The 18903-nt window shown below is 45.1% G+C and overlaps 2 protein-coding genes across 16 annotated transcripts in view; one reads left to right on the top strand and one right to left on the bottom strand.

Moving 5' to 3' along the window:
* Window positions 1–18903, top strand: part of TMEM218 (transmembrane protein 218) — a 364259-nt gene that overhangs the window by 36616 nt on the left and 308740 nt on the right. The window lies entirely within an intron of this gene.
* PKNOX2 (PBX/knotted 1 homeobox 2) overlaps window positions 1–18903 on the bottom strand; it is a 358017-nt gene that overhangs the window by 39593 nt on the left and 299521 nt on the right. For all 15 annotated transcript variants that reach the window (XM_077306320.1, XM_077306319.1, XM_077306322.1 and 12 more), the window contains one exon: window positions 16212–16400. In XM_077306320.1, the coding sequence (XP_077162435.1) occupies window positions 16212–16400 (189 nt within the window). The remainder of the gene's footprint in view (window positions 1–16211; window positions 16401–18903) is intronic.

Genomic DNA, 18903 nt, shown 5'->3' with positions numbered 1-18903 from the left:
TTAATCACTCACTCTGTCAAAATTCCCATTTATACTGGGTTGGCCTTTCTATAGGATCCTGGAGATGTTCAAAATTTGAAATAGTACTTGCATGGGTACCTCCAGAGGTCATTTTAATGCACTTTAATACATAAGAAAATAAGAGAAGCCATGCTGGATCAGGCCAGTGGCCCGTCCAGTCCAAAACATCGCATCACACAGTGGACAAAACCCCAAAGTCCACCAGCAGAGCCAGTCTATTTGATGCACACGATCCAGGCCCTCCTTGTAGGAACGCTTGTAGGAACGTTGCGTTTCCTCAACAGTGAACATTCTACACTAGACCATCTCTGCAAGAAAATATCAGCATGTCCATTTTAAAAGGCATCATGTTAAATACAGTTTCTGCCTGAAATGTCCACAAGTTACTATTTGAGTCATGCATGATCTCACTCCGTGATATTTTGGGGTTAGTTTTACCTTTTGCGGCAGCCACTTTGGACCCACCGCCCTGTATCAGAATTCTCACAGGTTCAAAATGGTTGGGAACACCTGTTTTACAGCTTATTCCCCTTCCTAAATTATTCTCCTGCACAACATCCAATATGGTCTGCCCAGCCCAGCAGCTTGCGTGCGCGGACTGACTGTTAACAGCATTCTCTTTCAACAAGGCCTTGTGGGGCTCTCTCTCTCCAAGTCTGAAACACAGATGGGAGCACTCATTCACTGATTGCATGGATAATGGTGTGAGATGAAGGGGTCTGTGGAACAGGATCTCCAAGATTCCCTCCCCTGCTCCAGCAGGACTCTTGTATTTGCTTACAAGCCAAAGGGCCTTTCCTATGCAGACTTTGGCTGCTACTGTCAAGAGCGCTGCTCTTTAGCACCTGCCTGTCAGTCCTGGAGTCTCTACAATTTGCCCACTAGAAAGATGACCCAGCTCAGCTTGTTTGCTGAATGCAATGGAAGGTGAATGTAAGCTGCCCCCCTTAAAAATATTATAAATGCACACCCACAGTATTATGGGTAAAGGTAAAGGTCCCCTGTGCAAGCACCAAGTCATGTCTGACCCTTGGGATGACGCCCTCCAGCGTTTTCATGGAAGACTCAATACGGGGTGGTTTGCCAGTGCCTTCCCCAGTCATTACCGTTTACCCCCCAGCAAGCTGGGTACTCATTTTACTGACCTTGGAAGGAAGGAAGGCTGAGTCAACCTTGAGCCAGCTGCTGGGATCAAACTCCCAGCCTCATGGGCAGAGATTTCAGACTGCATGTCTGCTGCCTTACCACAGAATCACACAGAGCTGAAGAGTCCATAAAGGGCCATCCACATACTCAGAGACTTAAAAATCACACCCTCCTGACAGGTGCTCATCCAATCTCCTCCTAAAATCTTCCAATGAAGGAGACTCCACCACCCTCCGAGGCAGCTTATTCCACCCACAAACAGCCCTCACTGTCAGGAAATGCTTCCTAATATTTAAGTGGAACCTCCTTTCCCCTAATTCGAACCCATTGCTCCTAGTTGTTGTCTCTAAAGTTGCAGTAAACAAATTTGCAGAAATGAACAAGGCAGGTTAAACTGGAGGCCAGTGGGGAAATGCAGTAGCCTGTACTAGGGTATTCTGAGTTGCCACTGAAGTGGATGAAGCAAAAAATCTCCCAAAAGTGGGCAGCCCATTTATGAGGAGGAATGGGACACGAACAAGGGTTGTTAGAGCCTAACGTTTTAGCTATAGTTCTCCAGAAGGTTTGACAGTCTGAGGCAGGTTAAACTGAACGAGGTTGAGTGGCCCAAGGTCATCCAGCAAGCTTTAGAGCAGAGTGGGGAGTCTGAAACAGGCAGAGCCCTGGCAGAGGAGATAGAATTTTGCTAGTGGCAGTACTGGATGCAGTTTTCTTGCCCATGGAACTAACAGAGGTTCAGAAGTCTTCTCGGGGTCAGAATCTATCAACCTGATCCAGAGAGACTCTTGACACCAGGTCTTTGTGGCCAGAAAACCAGCACAGCTCTTACTGGATGTAAGGGAGATTCAGACTCGTAAAAATTAGATCAGATCCCTTATTAAAATATAATGGAAAATAGTAAAAAAACAAACAAAATAAAAAGGCCCCCAAGTTCTTTCCCTGCATCAGCTCCCTCGGTTCATCTGATTCACGGCTGATAAGAAAAGGTCTCTCTTTTTAAAAAAGAAAAGAAATACCTTTGCTGCTTCCATAGCGAGGAATTATGAGCCCCACCCCCACCCACCCCGATGTCTCAGCTTCTTGGCCTGATGTCCCTTCTCCAGCTGGGGTTGAAAAGCTGACTCTTCCATTCTGTATAATTTCCTTGTGTGATGCACAATGAGGCTGGGGAATAAGGGAGGGAATGATGGAGAAAAGGAGAGCCATGCTTTCTCATGTGGCTGGCAAATGGGAGACTGTTGCTAGCCAAGAAGAGATGCTGCAGTTCCCAACTGGAACTGGTTCTGTATCTGTATCTCCATCTTGATTGGACTCCTTCCAAGCACCAACAGATCCCTCCCCCTCCCCCCGGATGCTTAATTTGCACCCTTTCCAATACCAAGGGACTGGGGGGAGATCATATCAATGCAAATCAAACTAGTCAGGGTACCACAGGTAGAAAAAGTGGGCAAGAGAAGCCCAGATTCCTGGCACTGGGCAGCAGTGATTCCTTCCTCTTTTGCCTGCCAGGCCTTGCTAGGCCTACGCATTTGCGTGCAACAGACTAGAGGCAGCTCAATTCCCGTCTCTCATCGCAGTGATGGGGGGGGGGTGCAGGGGGAGACAGAGCCCAGCACCCCGGAGGCAGAATTGAGCATGGGGTTTAAGATTCATCCCCCCCTCCCCGACTTATTTCTTTCTCTCTCTCTCTCTCTCTTTCTCTGTAACACGAATCTGAGTAATTAACAACTTGAGAAAAACATTAGCAAGCTGCCTTCAACAAATCTGGCAGCAGAGTGGAATTTTTATCCTGCTGTATCATTTTCCAGTGGGGAGCGAGCTCACCGTGAGCACAGATGATGGCTCTTCTATTTCAAGCTGCTGGGATTAATTCTGAACCATGACGAATTTCACACTCTCGCTCGCTCTCCCCTCTCCTTCTTTCTTTCTTTCTTTCTTTTTTAAAGCTGTGTACTTAATGCCAAGTTGTGGTGGAAAATCCCTGTCAGTGCCCCTGCCCAAGGCCTCGGGGATGCGAGCCTCGTCCAGAGCCCCGTAGGCAGCGGAAAGTTTGTCCGCTCACGATGCCAAATTCAGCCCCACCAAAGCCAAATTAATCGCGATTTATGGGCGACCTGTCCCATGGCATCCAGACAACGGGGCCCATTTCAGGATTTGCTCCCCCTCCACCCCAGAACACTGCAATGAAATTAGATTTTGCAGGTGGAAAATTAGAGGGAAGAATGAAAAGCACCCAGTTTGCCACCGAGTTGAGGATGCACAGCAAGCTTCCCCAGTGTCGCAAATACTTTCCTGGGAGCCAAATGTCAGAAATAAAACCGCAGTGAATCAGGCTGAGTTATACTGCGCCATAAAACCTTGGGTTTTCAAGCTGAGACAGGCTGCCCGGAGGAAGTATAAATGGCTGTTAAGGGAAATGCAAGCTTCTGCTAGATTGGGTTGCAATGTTCCTGTTCTCCCCTAAATTCCAGGCAGCCTCATTTGCATATTCTGCACATTGTTTGCTAATTATGCAAATCAAACATACTTGTAGTCCTAGCCTTGTCTATCAATTTGCTTTGTGTCTGCTCTTGGCAGTCGTCATGAAAAGTTGGAGAAGCGTCATAAAAAACACCTATTTCCATTTGACCCTTCTGTCAGATTTAGATTTCTTCTTCTTCTTCTTCTTCTTCTTCGGACAGGATAGTTTTCAAGAGAAGAGCTGCAGCCACATTGGAAGGAAGAAGGATCATGCTTCAACCCTGCTAAATGATGGAGCAGAATGTTGTTGTTGTTGTTGTTAGGTGCATCGCGACGCATCGCGACCCCATGGACCAGGGGTAGTCAAACTGCGGCCCTCCAGATGTCCATGGACTACAATTCCCAGAAGCCCCTGCCAGCATTCGCTGGCAGGGGCTTCTGGGAATTGTAGTCCATGGCCATCTGGAGGGCCGCGGTTTGACTACCCCTGCCATGGACAATGATCCTCCAGGCCTTGCTGTCCTCTACCATTCCTCGAAGTCCATTTAAGTTTGCACCGACTGCAGAATATCATCTCCATTTTAGCATCAGGTTGCTAGGTTTTCAGGGGCTAGCTATTAATAATGCATCTCTGCCAGCAAACAGCGTACATAGCATACATAGCATACAATGCCATGGGTCCAGTACTGGCCAACTGGAATATGGTACTCAAAATCTCCTTTTATTACATTTATTTCAGCAAAAGTGAGCTGGGCATCTTGAGAGTTCCTGGTCTGTTAAAAATAAGGCTTATGAATCTGTGTAGCACATGTTTTATCCCATCCTTTCCTCCAAAGGACACAGCATAAGTACTTATTTCTTCCTCACTTCCCCCACCAGCACAATCCTGCGATTTAAGTTAGGATGAGGCAGGGCAACTGGTCAAGGTCATGCAGCCAGCTGTGAAGGAAGAATACCAGTCTGAACCTGGGTCTTCCAGATCAGAAGAAGAGTTGGTTCTTATATGCCGCTTTTCCCTACCCAAAGGAGGCTCAAAGCGGCTTACAGTCGCCTTCCCTTTCCTCTCCCCACAACTGACACCCTGTGAGGTGGGTGAGGCTGAGAGAGCCCTGATATTACTGAAGAAGAAGAGTTGGTTCTTATATGCCGCTTTTCCCTACCCAAAGGAGGCTCAAAGCGGCTTACAGTCGCCTTCCCATTCCTCTCCCCACAACATCACCAATATTTCACAATGCGGACAGAAATGAAACGCATTCAAATGCCTTGCAGAACAGCGTGAGTCAATGTAAATTAATTGCAATTTTTCTCCTATTTGTACCATTTTCTGGCATTTATCAGCTTACAGTTTTGATGCGCAAGTTGAAAAAACTAAGTGAGGGAAAAGAAAGGAGGAATGTTACGGAACAGAAGAGCACTGAGCTGCTGTCCCGCAGGAAAAGGTCCTGTTTCTCATTATTCGATGCATTTACTCAGCACCCATCCCTGGGAGTATCTACGAAAGGTCATGTGGCTTTGATAGGGAGTAATTAACATTTCCTAACTTTAATGATCTGATGCTCAGTGACCTCTTCAGCGCTGGGGTTTTAAATGACGGGGGCAGAGAAAAATCTAGCTACTAAGCTAATAGCTTGGTCACCAGGTGTTCCAAACACTCGTTATTAGAAATGAAAGCAACAAGTGATGAATCCTTCATCTTGAATGCTGCTCAGTTTTTCCGTCAACAGACAACAGACAACTTGAGTATCCTGGATTTTGCAACCCTTGGCTTACTCTGCAGTACAGTAAGAAAGACCTATATGGAAACACAGACCATGGGCTGGATCCAGTGCCTTCCTCTCAATAAGGAGTCATCTGGCAATTGGTACAGCTGCTGCCCAAGAAGAATGGGGCAAACAGTCAGTGTGATATAGTGGTTTGAGCGCTGGGCTATAACTGTGGATAATTTCTGAAAGGTTGTCACTTGGAGGGGGGAGGCAGGGAGAGATTCCTGTTGCCTGCAGGGGAGAGGACCTGCAGTAATGGGTTTAAAATACATGTAGAATGGTACTGGGTAGATATGAGGGGGGAAATTCACAGTCAGAATAATTCAGCAGTGGAATGGACTGTCTAAGGAGGTGATGAGCTCCCTCTCACTGGGGATCTTCAAGCAGCAGCTGGACAGATCCTTATCTTGGATGCTTTAGGCTTGATCCTGAACTGAGGCAGGGGGTTGGACTAGATGGCCTCTATGACCCTTTCCAACTCTAGGATTCTCAGTGGCTTAATCTATTTTATAGCATTACTGCAAGGATAAATTGGAAAAGAGAGAACAATGCACTGGTGTGAGCTTCCAGGAGAAAAGGGGGGGGGGTTAAAATGTATGATATAGACAGGTAATCTTCTCACTCTGTTACCTGGACAGTCTCTTTATTGTACCACTTTAGATAGTTAGGGGTGAGGCTGGCAAGGGGGTGTCAATACGCTACAATGCTGCCCTACAAAATACACCAAAAGCTTTTGCAATTGTAAGCCACTTTGAGACTCCTGTTAGAGAAGAGTTGCATATAAATCCAACTCTTCTTCTTTTATGTATATTCAGTTGATTTGCTCAATAGATCTCATGCACTGCATTTGGGTCTCCTTGAAGTTTGTCTGTTTGTGTGTGTGTGTGTGTGTGTGTGAGAGAGAGAGAGAGCAGAACCAGCTAAAACTAGGATTCCTTGTTGTTTAGAAAACACTAAGGCATTTGACTGTCCTGCCCCTTGAGCATGGATGCTGTCATAAATTGAGTGAGACCACCACTAGTCTTATCAAGGTCAGCAGTATTCCCCTGGTGGGTAGCAGATTTGCGGAGTCTCAAGTGCGGGTCTTTCACATTAAGTAGTACATGATTCTTTAGCTGGAGACTGAACATGGGATCTTCTGCCAGCAAGGCAGATGATCAATCTCTGAGCCACAGCCCTGCTCCTCCTTCGCAGGACTACTGTTAAGACTCATATAGCTGAGATCCAGGAGGCTACTTCCTTGCGCTGTTCCCCTAGCCTGTGCCACAGCACAACTGGCATCTTGGTTAAGCTGGCCCTGAGTTTGAGCCATAAAGGCCAAATGCCTATTTATATGGGGATGAAAGCAGATATTGGTAAAAGAAACATCTACATCTTTGCAGGAATGAGAGCATGAAATCTTATGGAACATACCAAAACATCACAAGGCGGTTCCAAATATATATCCAACATATTTATAGAACGCTTCTGCAGCTCCTGCACTATTATTGAGGGTAACATTCCCATCTAAGTCAGGCATTTCTGTCTCTGCTGAAGATGTTAAAGTGTTCTTGTTACACATTGTGGAACACAGCAAGGGGGGAGGGGGCAGTGGAAAGAGAGAAAAGACTTTACACTTTCTTTAACCCACTTGATCACAGGTGCCCTCGCCGATGCACTTTACTCCTTAAGAACCTGCTGTATCTAATAGCCCTTGCTTACCTTTGTCACCGTCTTTTAACAGGCGATGGGCCACTTCTTCTCGTCCTAATAACTGGCTGAGCGTAGAACTAGGCGGTGGAATGGCAACTCTCCCAAGACTATTTTTCATTCATTTTAAAATTAATTTAATTTCTATACCATCTCTTCCTGCAAGCAAGCTCAGCCGCCCCCCCCCCTCCCACCCTCTTAAATACCCACCACCAGTTACTCAGGCTGGAAGTGATATGAAATAAAGATGGTCCTAAACAAGGGGCGGGGGCTGTGGAGAAGTAGGAGGGAGGCCCGACAGTCCCAGAGGAAGAGCGCTCTTTTACAGGCTCTGTAGAAACCGGACGGCTCCGTCAGGGCCCAAATCTCAGCTAACAGCTCATTCCACCAGGTGGGTGCTGGGACTACCCAATAAGTCAGGGGTAGTCAACCTGTGGTCCTCCAGATGTTCATGGACTACAATTCCCATGAGCCCCTGCCAGCATCTGCTGGCAGGGGCTCATGGGAATTGTAGTCCATGGACATCTGAAGGACCACAGGTTGACTACCTCTGCAATAAGTTACATGGCTACATGAGGATTTGAACACAGGTCTCCCCAGTTCTGCACCAACACTCTAACCATATCACATCACGCACTAGAAATAAAACAAAACCTGGAGCGATGAATCTAGGGAGCCTTTTGAGCTCCTTTCACATCCCACAGATTTAGAAATCACCTTTTTCCAAAAAAAGATGTCACCAAGGAAGACTTCCCAATGCATGAAGCTGCTGAGTTGGAACTGAGATGCAGATAGGCTTTCCAACTTCCAGGTGGGGCCTGCAAACGTCCCAGAATTACAACTGATATCCAGACAGCAGAGTTCAATTTCCCTGGAGAAAACTACAACTTTGGAGGGGGACTCTATGGCAGCATGCCCTGCTCAGGTCTCTCCTCAAAGTCCGCCATTCCCAGACTCTACCCCCAAATCTTCAGGCATTTCCCAACCCAAACTTGGCAAACCTACATGCAGAGTTGACCACTTCCAGATGGTTTGGAACAGGAACTAGAAGTGGTGACCTTACATGGGGAAACAATTGCTTCTCTTTAGAGGTTAATATACTACTGGCCAGGATTTGCTGGTAGGGGCTCATGGGACTTGTAGCCTATGAACATCTGGAGGACCGCAGGTTGACTACCCCTGATGTAGCTCACCTCTCTCTTGGACTGCTTGGCCTTTTAGACTCATTTTGCAATAAATAAGCCCCTTCCCTTCAATTGGGTAATACTTCACACATACACATTTCAGTGGATGGTTTTCACTAGTTTTTTAAGGAGCCACATGGTTCTTTTCTGTTGTTACAGAGAGTGATACCGGAATGTTAATGCATCTGATGAAGTGAGCTCTGTTTCATGAAAGCTCATGCTAGAATAAATGGTTTCAGTCTTAAAAGTGCCACAGCACAACCACTAAATTGTACTGCAAAAGACTAACATGGCTGCCCCTGTGGGAATTTTAGATTCTTTAGCATCTTCCTCCACGTATGATGTTGTGTTGGTTACTTGAGTTCACATGCCCTGCAGATGTCCACATGTTCAGATGTTCTCCTTTTAAAAAACATCCTCTGCCTTATTCCCTCTAACAGTGCAGCCAATCATATAAAGAATCCAGCAAAACACACAACAGGAAGTTCAGCCTGCCTCATACCAACTCAGCATACCATTCCAAGGTAATATAGAATAACCAGCATGGATAGCTCATGGGTAGCTATTTCAGTTAGTCTGCCCTCCTAAACAGGAATTAGTTGGCAAGAACAACTGCGGCTCCTGTGAACTGAGTAAGCAAAGTACAGAAACAAACAGCATGAAAATGCATCCATTAAGAATGCACATAGCAGAATATTTTGTCCAGCAGAGAAGAATGTCTGCAGGCACAGCCTGTTTTATACTGAAGACCACCATTTCGCTGAATCAATCACATTCTGTAAAGTATTGCGATGCTCCCCCCTTCTCCTGATTGATGTCCCCATGGCTTTAAAACGTTTAGGACAGGGAGAAGTTCAGCAGGTGAAATGTTTCCTAGCTTGGAGAGATTAGGGGGGGGGGGGGAAGGCTTCACGCAGTCAGCGGCAGAGCACCTGCATTGCATGCAGAGAGTCTCTAGTTCAATCCCCAGCATCTACATTGAAAAGATCTTGCATAGCAGATGCTGCAAAAGTGACCTGGGCTTGAGGTTCTAGAGAACTGCTGGAGGGCACAGGAGATATTACTGGGACAGGCGAACCTGAAATTTCATTCATTCGTTCGTTCATTCATTCAAATTTGTATTTGTGGGAGCTCATTCCACAAGGGAGCTCATTCCACGAAGTAGGGGCCAGGACCAAAAAGGCCCTGGCCCTGGTTGAGGCCAGGTGAACCTCTTGAGGGCCAGGGACCTCCAACTTGTTTGTACCCGCACAGCACAAAGCCCTTGGGGGGGGGGCATAGGGAATTAAACAGTCCCTCAAACTTGCTTCCATGTGGCTCAGGAGCTGATAGGGATAGCCAAGGGTTCATTTGCCACTATCTTTGACCCACATCCTGTTAGCAATGACCTCTCTCCAAAACGCCAAGCCTGAATGTGCTTTGAAAGCAATGTGTCAGCTCGTCTGACTTGCCAGAGAGAGCCATGTTTTAGGAATCCTTTCCAACGTGTACAGGATCCTGCTGTGTGCGGAAATAGCACCTGCTATGTTGTTCTCAACTCATGTTGCAAGTCTGAAGTGCCAACATATATATATAAGGATCAAAGAAATGCGAGAACGCTCATTTGGACCCTGGGCACCTGTCCCAAGGAAGTCACAAGTCTGATGTATTTCCCCTGGCAGTCCAGGAACTGTGCATCTTGGAGCTGAAAGGCATTAAAAGGCCCTTTAACCCAGTTCTCTGGGGCAGAGCAGACTCAAACCGCTCCTGCAATGACTCTGCCATACGAGACCATTGTTTGCCACAAACATACAGCATCTCTGTGCAAAAGTGTTTACAGAGCAAAGAAAGAGACAGGAGATGGTTTCGGGCCATTTAGATTTTTAAAAAGCCCTGAGCTTTTTGAGAAGAACAGACTATAACTCTAATAATAAATAAATAAATAAATAAATAAATAAATCGAAAGATTTAAAAAACAGACACAGGGTTATATGAAGTTTCCCCTAATGTTTTTGAGGATGTATTCAGGGATGCTGAAGGTATTAGGTCTGTACTTCACAGGGCCATGATCTGCTGGTCTGCTGTGGCAGTGCAGAGGATGCTCATGGCATGTCACCCAGCCAGGCAAGATGCTGGGATGCAAACAGTGGCTCCCTGGAACCATTTGAAGGACCTATCCTATTCTATCCTACATAAAAAGGGGTACCTTCCGTGCAGATAGACTCAGGTGGGTGGCTGTGTTGGTCTGAAGCAGCAGAACGAAGCTGGACACCTTTAAGTTCAACACAGTTTTAGTCAAGTATAAGCTTTTGTGCGTAAGCACACTTCTTCAGATAGAGTATCTGTCAAAATGTGTATGCACATGGAAGCTTATACCTTCAATAACATGTTGTTGCTTTTAAAGGTCCCACTGAACTCAAATTCTATTCTACGTAAGACAGAGTTATACAAGTTTATGATAGACCCCCCACACACACACACACTTCCCCACTCTGAGATACATTTTCTCCTCCATAATAAAAAGTGTTGCTAACCTCACAGACTGAGCTGACCTTGTAGTGTAGTTTCTTTGCTATTTGGTTGAGGCCGGGTTCTCCAGGGACAACTGGGGACCCTCTTCCGGCAAGCTCTATTCCACTCTGCGGTCCTGTACCTGTGATGGTTTGCTTGAGGAAGACTGGGGAGTATGCTGCCCTTTTTGGGGGTTATGGGTTTTATGAGGCTTTTATGGATTTTTAGCAAGAGGGATACAATTTATTTTCTGCTTTGTGTAACCCGACACAAGTACTCGGAGAGTGGTGAGATAAAAATCTAAGAAATAAATAAACAAACAAATAAACAAACAAACAATAATAATAAGGAGTCTCAAAGCGGCTTACAGTCATCTTCCCTTTCCTCTCCCCACAACAGACACCCTGTGAGGGGCGAGGCCGAAAGAGCCCTGATATTACTGAAGAAGAAGAAGAGTTGGTTCTTATATGCCACTTTTCTCTACCTGAAGGAGTCTCAAAGCAGCTTCCAGTCACCTTCCCTTTCCTCTCCCCTCAACAGACACCCTGTGAGGTGGGTGAGGCTGAGAGAGCCCAGATATCACTGCTTGGTCAGAACAGCTTGATCAGTGCTGTGGCAAGCCCAAGGTCACCCAGCTGGCTGTACGTGGAGGAGTGCAGATTCAAACCCGGCTCGCCAGATTAGAAGTCCATACTCCTAACCAGCTTGGTGTAATAAGTAAGTAAGTAAGTAAGTAAGTAAGTAAGTAAGTAAGTAAGTAAGTAAGTAAGTAAGTAAGTAAGTAAGTAAGTAAGTAAGTAAGTAAGTAAGTAAGTAAGTAATACTATAAATTAAATAAATAAATAAATAAATAATTCTGCTGATTGTCCCATCCTGTCACTAACAGATTTTCTGGTTTTAACTCAACCTTGGAACTTTTGGGAAGTTGTACCCCCCTCTTATTGTATAATCCTTCTCATAATGGCACTGAGGCATTGTTATCTATCAAGGGTAGCTGGAATTAGGAGACTGAGTTTTTACATACAAATTTATTTTACAGTTCCAAATAGACGTGTGCTTTAGCGCACTTCGGGCTTGAATGGCTGGCGAAGCGCACAAGCCTAGTTCCGAGTTCTTTCTTACAGGCTTTGAGAGTTTTCTTTACGCTTTTCCTTAGGTGCCGAGATTTCTCCATCTCCATCCCCCAACTGGAGTAACCCGTCGGGGGCTCTGGAGTAACCCCGGTCAGGAATGACTGCACTACACACTACAGACTTTAGGCTGAACATGGGCTCCAGTGTGCATCCCTTGGCTATTCGGAAACGTGATTTCCCCCTCCCCTTCTGTGAAGCCTCCCAACACACCACCTTCGCAGAGATGATGTTTAACTAATTTTAACTGTTATGTGTGAACTTTTCCCCCCAACCGTCGGCGGAATGTGCCTCGCCATCCTGGCAGCCGTGTGAGCGAAGGGAAGCAACGCCACTCCTTGAAGGAAGGATTCCTTGTAAAGAAAAAAAAAAAACGGGAGAAGTGAGGACGGGTGGGGCTTTAGTCCCTCTCCAAGGGCCTGATTATTTCCAAAGACTTGTGCTAATTTTCTGATATGATCCTCACATCTTTGTGAGGCGCTAAATCCTCATTACTTTTCCTGACCGATGCATTCTAATTAGATCAACACTTAAAAAAAAAAAATTCACAATAGCCACAGGACGGCTTTCCATCTCATTAACTCCTCACATATTATTTTCATGAAAATTACTGATAAAAATGTGCATCTCCATTTGCTGGGACTCGGAGCCTCGTCGGCTCATATCTAACATCTCTCTCATTGCCCTGGATGCGAGCCGTTGCCATGGCGACTTGCAATAATAGAAACTAATAAATTACAAACGAGATGCTCGTTGAGCAATTATTGTTCTCCTTTATGCAAGTTTCTTGCTAATTTTGATCATAAGGGGAACTACAATAAAGCAGTAAAGGAATATTAAGTCCATTTCTAAAGAATATTTGAAAACAAAGAAAGGCTGGGGGTTTTTTAGATCAATGATTAAGCGATCTGGATATTTCGGCATATCTAAATGAAGAAACCTGAACTTTTAAAATGCCATTTTCCTCACCTTGACTACGGCACTGCTATGGTCACAGGGCAGTGGCCCTGGTTTGGGGAAACATGAATATTTAAGGAGACACATCAGTTGCCTTGGACTTATGACCGCTGGTTAGCCTCCAAGAGGCAGGTAGATAGTTTAAAAGTATGTTGTTGTTGTTGTTGTTGTTGTTGTTGTTAGTTGCGAAGTCATGTCCGACCAATTGCGGCCCCTTGGGCAATGTCCTCTACCATTCCCTGGAGTCCATTTAAGCTTGCACCAACTGCTTCCGTGATTCCATCCAGCCACCTCATTCTCTGTCATCCCCTCCTTCTTTTGCCCTCGATCGCTCCCAGCATTAGGCTCTTCTCCAGGGAGTCCTTCTTTCTCATGACGTGGCCAAAGTATTTAAGCATCCTCGAAAACCAATGAGCATTCTAATACAAGGTTGATAGAATTAATAATGTCCTCCCACGCCCAAAGGCATATGTTTATAGGACACGTCCTATGAATAGTCACAAGGCCAGCAATTTGACACTTTACTAATTCCTTTTCTAAAGAGCTACTGTAAAAAAAAGGTAAAGGTATCTCCTGTGCAAGCACCGAGTCATGTCTGACCCTTGGGGTGACGCCCTCTAGCGTTTTCATGGCAGACTCAATACGGGGTGGTTTGCCAGTGCCTTCCCCAGTCATTACCGTTTACCCCCCAGCAAGCTGAGTACTCATTTTACCGACCTCGGAAGGATGGAAGGCTGAGTCAACCTTCAGCCGGCTGCTGGGGTTGAACTCCCAGCCTCATGGGCAGAGCTTCAGACTGCATGTCTGCTGCATTACCACTCTGCGCCACAAGAGGTATATTCTAAAAATAATTTTTTGCTGAATAGGTCACAGCCCACAACTTGCATGTGATTGTGGCACAACTGACCCAGAGTGGGACTCCAACTGGTTACTCTTTCTCAACCTTTTAACTATGGAGGCACACCTGAAAACTGCTTCAGGCTTCAAGACATATCAGAAGTGATGCCAGCCAGCCACACGCCTACCTGCCACAATTCCTGGAAGTGACATGTCACTCAGATTAGCAAGCTTTCTGCCACGGATGAGGCGCAATGGAATAGGACACCAGGGATCACCAGTCCATGTGAAACTCATTGATAAATGGCTTTCACTGTAAAGACAGACTTTTTGGGAGTTGCAGAAGGACCTTCCCCCACCACCCAAGGCCCAGAGCTTGCCAGGGTGGGCGCTAGACTGTAGTGAGTGCTAGGCCGCAGTAGGGCCCTCTCCCCATCACCCAAGGCCCGGAGCTTCTAGGAGGCTCCTCTGCCACCCCATTTGTTGAAACAAAAAGACCCACTCCCCAAGGAAGGAGGTGTCTCATTCAACTCCAGCTGCCACTAATGACACAGGTTAACAAAGTGGCAAGAGCTTTGGCCAGCAAAGGTTTGAATGACTGGGGCTTCTCCCCTTCCAAGCCCATCACTAGCCATTTGGGGCATGGGCAGGTCAACTAGCCCACATAAGGTAGGTGTTTAAATAACAACAGCAACAACAACAACTTCCACAATTCCGCAACCCTGCAAAAAAAAAGCTCTTCCACCAGGTGTTTGGTGAGGCCGACTGACCCATAAAATCTACAGGTCCCCCCAGACTGAGAGATCGAACCTGCTGAGGGACTGTCAAAGTTATTGTTGAAGTGCTGTTCTAGTTGTTCCAGTTGGTGTGTTGTTGTTATTGTTATACTGTTATATTGATTTTGATAGTGTTCTATGTAAACGTTCCAAAATGTTTTATGCAAACTGCCCAGAGCCGTAGGGAAGGACGGTATAAAAATATAAATAAACAAACAAACAAACAAATAACAGTAATAGTCCCTCAGGTGCACCATGGCACACAGGTTGAAAATCTCTGAGTTAGTGCCAGGGTCAAGCCAGCTAGCCCTAGGTTCAAATCCACAATCCTGCCTTGAAGTTCAGCTAATATCTTTGGGCAAGTGAGGGATACATTCAGTCCTAAAGGGTAGTTGTGAGGATAAAATGAAGGAGGAAGCCATCCACCATACCCTAAGCTCCCAAACGAATGAAAGAGGATAAAAATAATATAATTAATAACTATTGATTTTGGTTTTACATGGATGGACTGAATGATGACACAGAAAAACAAAAAAGAATATTCTCTTGTCACGTCTTTTGCACTTCTTATGAAGCTGAATATCCTCAGTTCATCCGCTCATCGTGTTTGGGAAGAACGGAAGAGGTAGAAACGAAAGTTTGCCGTTTTTCTCTTTCCTACCACTGAAGCAATCTCTTTCTTGCTGGTAAACTGTAACTGAGATTTATTTGTGTCTCCAGGGCTTAGAAACATAATGCTGAAAAGCAAATTTTCTGCTTTGGGATGCACATAAAAGGGCTCTTTAAAAATCTACGAGAGAATTGCTATGGCTTTTCCTCGCAAGCATTGCTAGTTATCATATTCAGCTGGCAAGATTTTGAAAAATTAGTCTTTTTACTGGGGGGGGGAGGATATGGCACTTTTATTCTGCGACCCCATACATAATTACACGAAGGTTAATCCAGAATAGGAGTAAAATGAAAGTACAAATACTAAGACACTATACCCTAAGTTGTTGACTTAATTTTTTTTTCACACAAACACAGCAATCCAGCAATCATAGCCGGAATGCCTGAACTGCAAACAACTGAACAGTTGCAACAGAAATGCGAAATGCAAACACTCACATATGTACACCGATTGTGGCATTAATACACGGTTTTGGAGGAGCATTATTTCTATAGCTTTTGCAAGCTCAGTCGCAGATTTCTGCTTCCCAAGGCACTGCAATGTTGTGGGATGGAAATGTTGGGAAAACCTGATCAGCACTGATACAACTACATGTAAGCAGGGGTGGTCAACCTGTGGTCCTCCAGATGTTCATGTACTACAATTCCCATGAGCCCCTGCCAGCAAACGCTGACAGGGGATCATGGGAATTGTAGTTTATGAACATCTGGAGGACCACAGGTTGACTACCCCTGTATTAGAGCATTCAGTGAATGCAGAGAAAGAGATGAACACGGACATATCTCCTGGCCGTGCCTCCAGCTTTCTTAGTCCTAGCTACTGGCCTGCTACGACAGGTACTTGAATCCTATTTAAGTGGAACATGGTGCATAAGCACCTTCCATGCACAAACAACCTTTGAATGGATTGAGATAGAGGGAACAGTGGGGTAGACATGCATTCATTTGTACCTAGAGAAATAACAGAACAAAGCTTGGATCTCTCCAGTTTGGAAATTAAGAGACACAGTACCTTTGCAAAAACCTAAAGTGCAGAAATATTTTAAATTAACCATTGTATGTTCCGTTCCCCTTCTCCCTGGACATTACCTGTGAGTGTAGGTTGATAGAGGAATGGTTCGGGGAGTAGGGGCCCCCAAGGTCATTCCTGAGTAGGTTGTCACTGTGCATCTTAGTTTTGAGGCAGGTGATGTAACGATTACAAAAGTCCTTGCACAATTCATTCACCTTCTCCAACTCCAGTAGATGAATTCTCAGCACCTGAATGGCTTTTACCATCTGGGGGCAATTAAACAAAAAGAGGAGATCAATCACAGATTCGTCAGTTTTGATGATGGTTTATCATTACCTTCAAAAAGTAATCAGTGCAATCCTATGCAAAAATAGCCCAAGTTTAGCCTACAGAAGTCCATGGACTTAGGCTATAGTAGCTCTGCTTATGTCTGCATTGTTGGTATAATTCAAGGCAAAATCACAGTGATGGCTATGATCAAATTGGTAGACAACCTAGAAAAGAGTGAGGTTTCAGTAGCCATATAGATTAATGATATATTCTGTCATGAAATAATTAAACTGCTGTTCCTGTTGTTTACTTGTTAGCTTAGAGTTAGCTTAGAGTCTACAGGACGTAAAGTAACAGTTTCCTGCCAGGAAAGAGGAAGTTCTATGCAAATGAAATATGCATAATATGGTCACAAGACTTACCATGGTTGCACCAAGTCTTACATTTTAGGGACGGAGAATATAAGAAGCCATGCAAGATAAAGGCTTTAGAATCATAGAGTTGTAAGGGACCCCAGGGTCATCTAGTCCAACACCCTGCCGAATGAAAGAAATTCACAACTATCTGCCAACCTACATGCCAGATGACGCCCCTCGCCCCAAAAACTGAATCCCTGGCCACTCTGGCCTGGAAGAAATTGGCTCCCAGAGCGCAAAGTGGCAACTGGCATTTCTCTGGGCCTGCAAGAAAGGGCCACAAAAGCCAAGCACTGACACAGTCCCTTCTGTTCATCGGCATTTCTGTCAGCTGGTTATCTAGCCTTCCAAAGAAAGAGAACCCAGAACCTCATGAGGAAGCCTGGTCCACTGAGGTTGAGTCAGAAACTTCTTCCGGATGTTTAGCTGAAAGTTCTTTTGAATTAATTTCAACCCATTCGTTCTAGTCCATTCCTCTGAGGCAGTGGTTCTCAACCTTCCTAATACAGTTCCTCATGGTGTGGTGACCCCCAACCACAAAATTATGCAAGTGTTCTTTCACAGAAATTAAACCAAAACTGTCCAATGGCGTGAAGATCCATTGTTCATGACTGTATATGAATTAGTTTTTTCCCCCCGGGTTTCTCAGTTCAGTTCTGCCTCTTGTCCCACCATGCCGATCTCACTCTTTTCCGCTGCTCCAGACAGATGAATGCTCTATCTCGATCTACCCCGCAAGGCTGTTGTGTGGATGGCGCCCCCTGGGCCAAGCTGCTTGCCCTGCCGCAACCCTTGTGAAAGGGTCGTTCAACCCCCAAAGGGGTCCTGACCCCCAGGTTGAGAACCACTGCTCTAGGGCAACAAAAAACAACTCTGTTCCTTCATCTATATGACAGCCCCTCAAGTACTTGAAAGTGGTTATCATATCACCTCTTAGTTGTTTTCTCTCCAGGCTAAATAGACTTGTTTCATGGAGAAACATCATTTTGTTTTTTCTGTCCAAAGAAACCTACATTCATAGAAGCAGCTGTACATTCCCTATTTAATTTCATTTTAAGTAGGTTATATGCTGCCTTTCTGTCACACTGGCAACTTCCAAATAAAAACATTAGAAAGTCAGCGCAAAAATACATACAAGATGTAAAATCAATACAATGCAAAGATGCTGCAGCATGGAATCAAGTAAGTTCCAGAAATTACAATAACTCCTCCTAAGTGAAAAGTGAATCTCCACTAAGGCTATGAAAATGGCAAAATCTGGCCACAACACACAAGAAGGGAATGCAGGGAGCCTTCCATTGCAGTCAATTAAGGTTTTAAATCAAATATAATAATTTTTATTTAAAAGTAACACACTATACATCACAGAACTGCTATTTCTTAAAGGCATTAAATTGCTATTTTATGATGCCGAAAGAGAAAAACAGATTTCTTTCTGAAATACAACTTTCACAAAGAAAGGTGAACTCCATAGCTCTAAACCAGAGCGTTTGCTGGCAGGGGCTCATGGGAATTGTAGTCCATGAACATCTGGAGGACCACAGGTTGACTACCCCTGCTCTAAACAACAGTGAGGTCTCTCCCTGCCTCAAATCCCACCCATCCACAACGTTTCCAAGTATTTCCCAGCCTAGAGTCAGAGTTAAAAAGCAGAAACAAATTCTGATTGGCTGGCAATAGTTTCCCTTGTTAAATGTGTGTAATGGTACAGCTAATTTCTTAGTTCGTTAAAACTCTGCCTGGCTTCAGAGAATTGTTCCTGCTTCCCCACTGGGGCTGGCCCACCTCATCTTTACTGCAGCCCCCTATGCCCCTCCCCAAAACTGCTTCTAAGTGTCAGGTGACTCTGTAGAATAGAGTGGGATGAGATACAGGAATGAGTGTGGAACCGGAAGGAGGAAAGTGGTGGAAATCAGAGACATCACGCTTGCTTCGCTCTCAAAAGGCCCTACGGATCCTGCCGCACGCCCAAATGACAGAGTTCCTCCCCTCCCTAAATTCTCCTAATTAAAAAAATGAAATACATGAACTAATATTCTTATTTTGAAAGTTTCAGGGTTTTTATTTTAATCAAGGGGCCTTG

Source organism: Paroedura picta, chromosome 12 (assembly GCF_049243985.1).
Source record: "Paroedura picta isolate Pp20150507F chromosome 12, Ppicta_v3.0, whole genome shotgun sequence".
Lineage (NCBI taxonomy): Eukaryota > Metazoa > Chordata > Lepidosauria > Squamata > Gekkonidae > Paroedura > Paroedura picta.
Note: the sequence above shows the minus strand (reverse complement) of the source record. Positions and strands in the feature narration are given on the sequence as shown.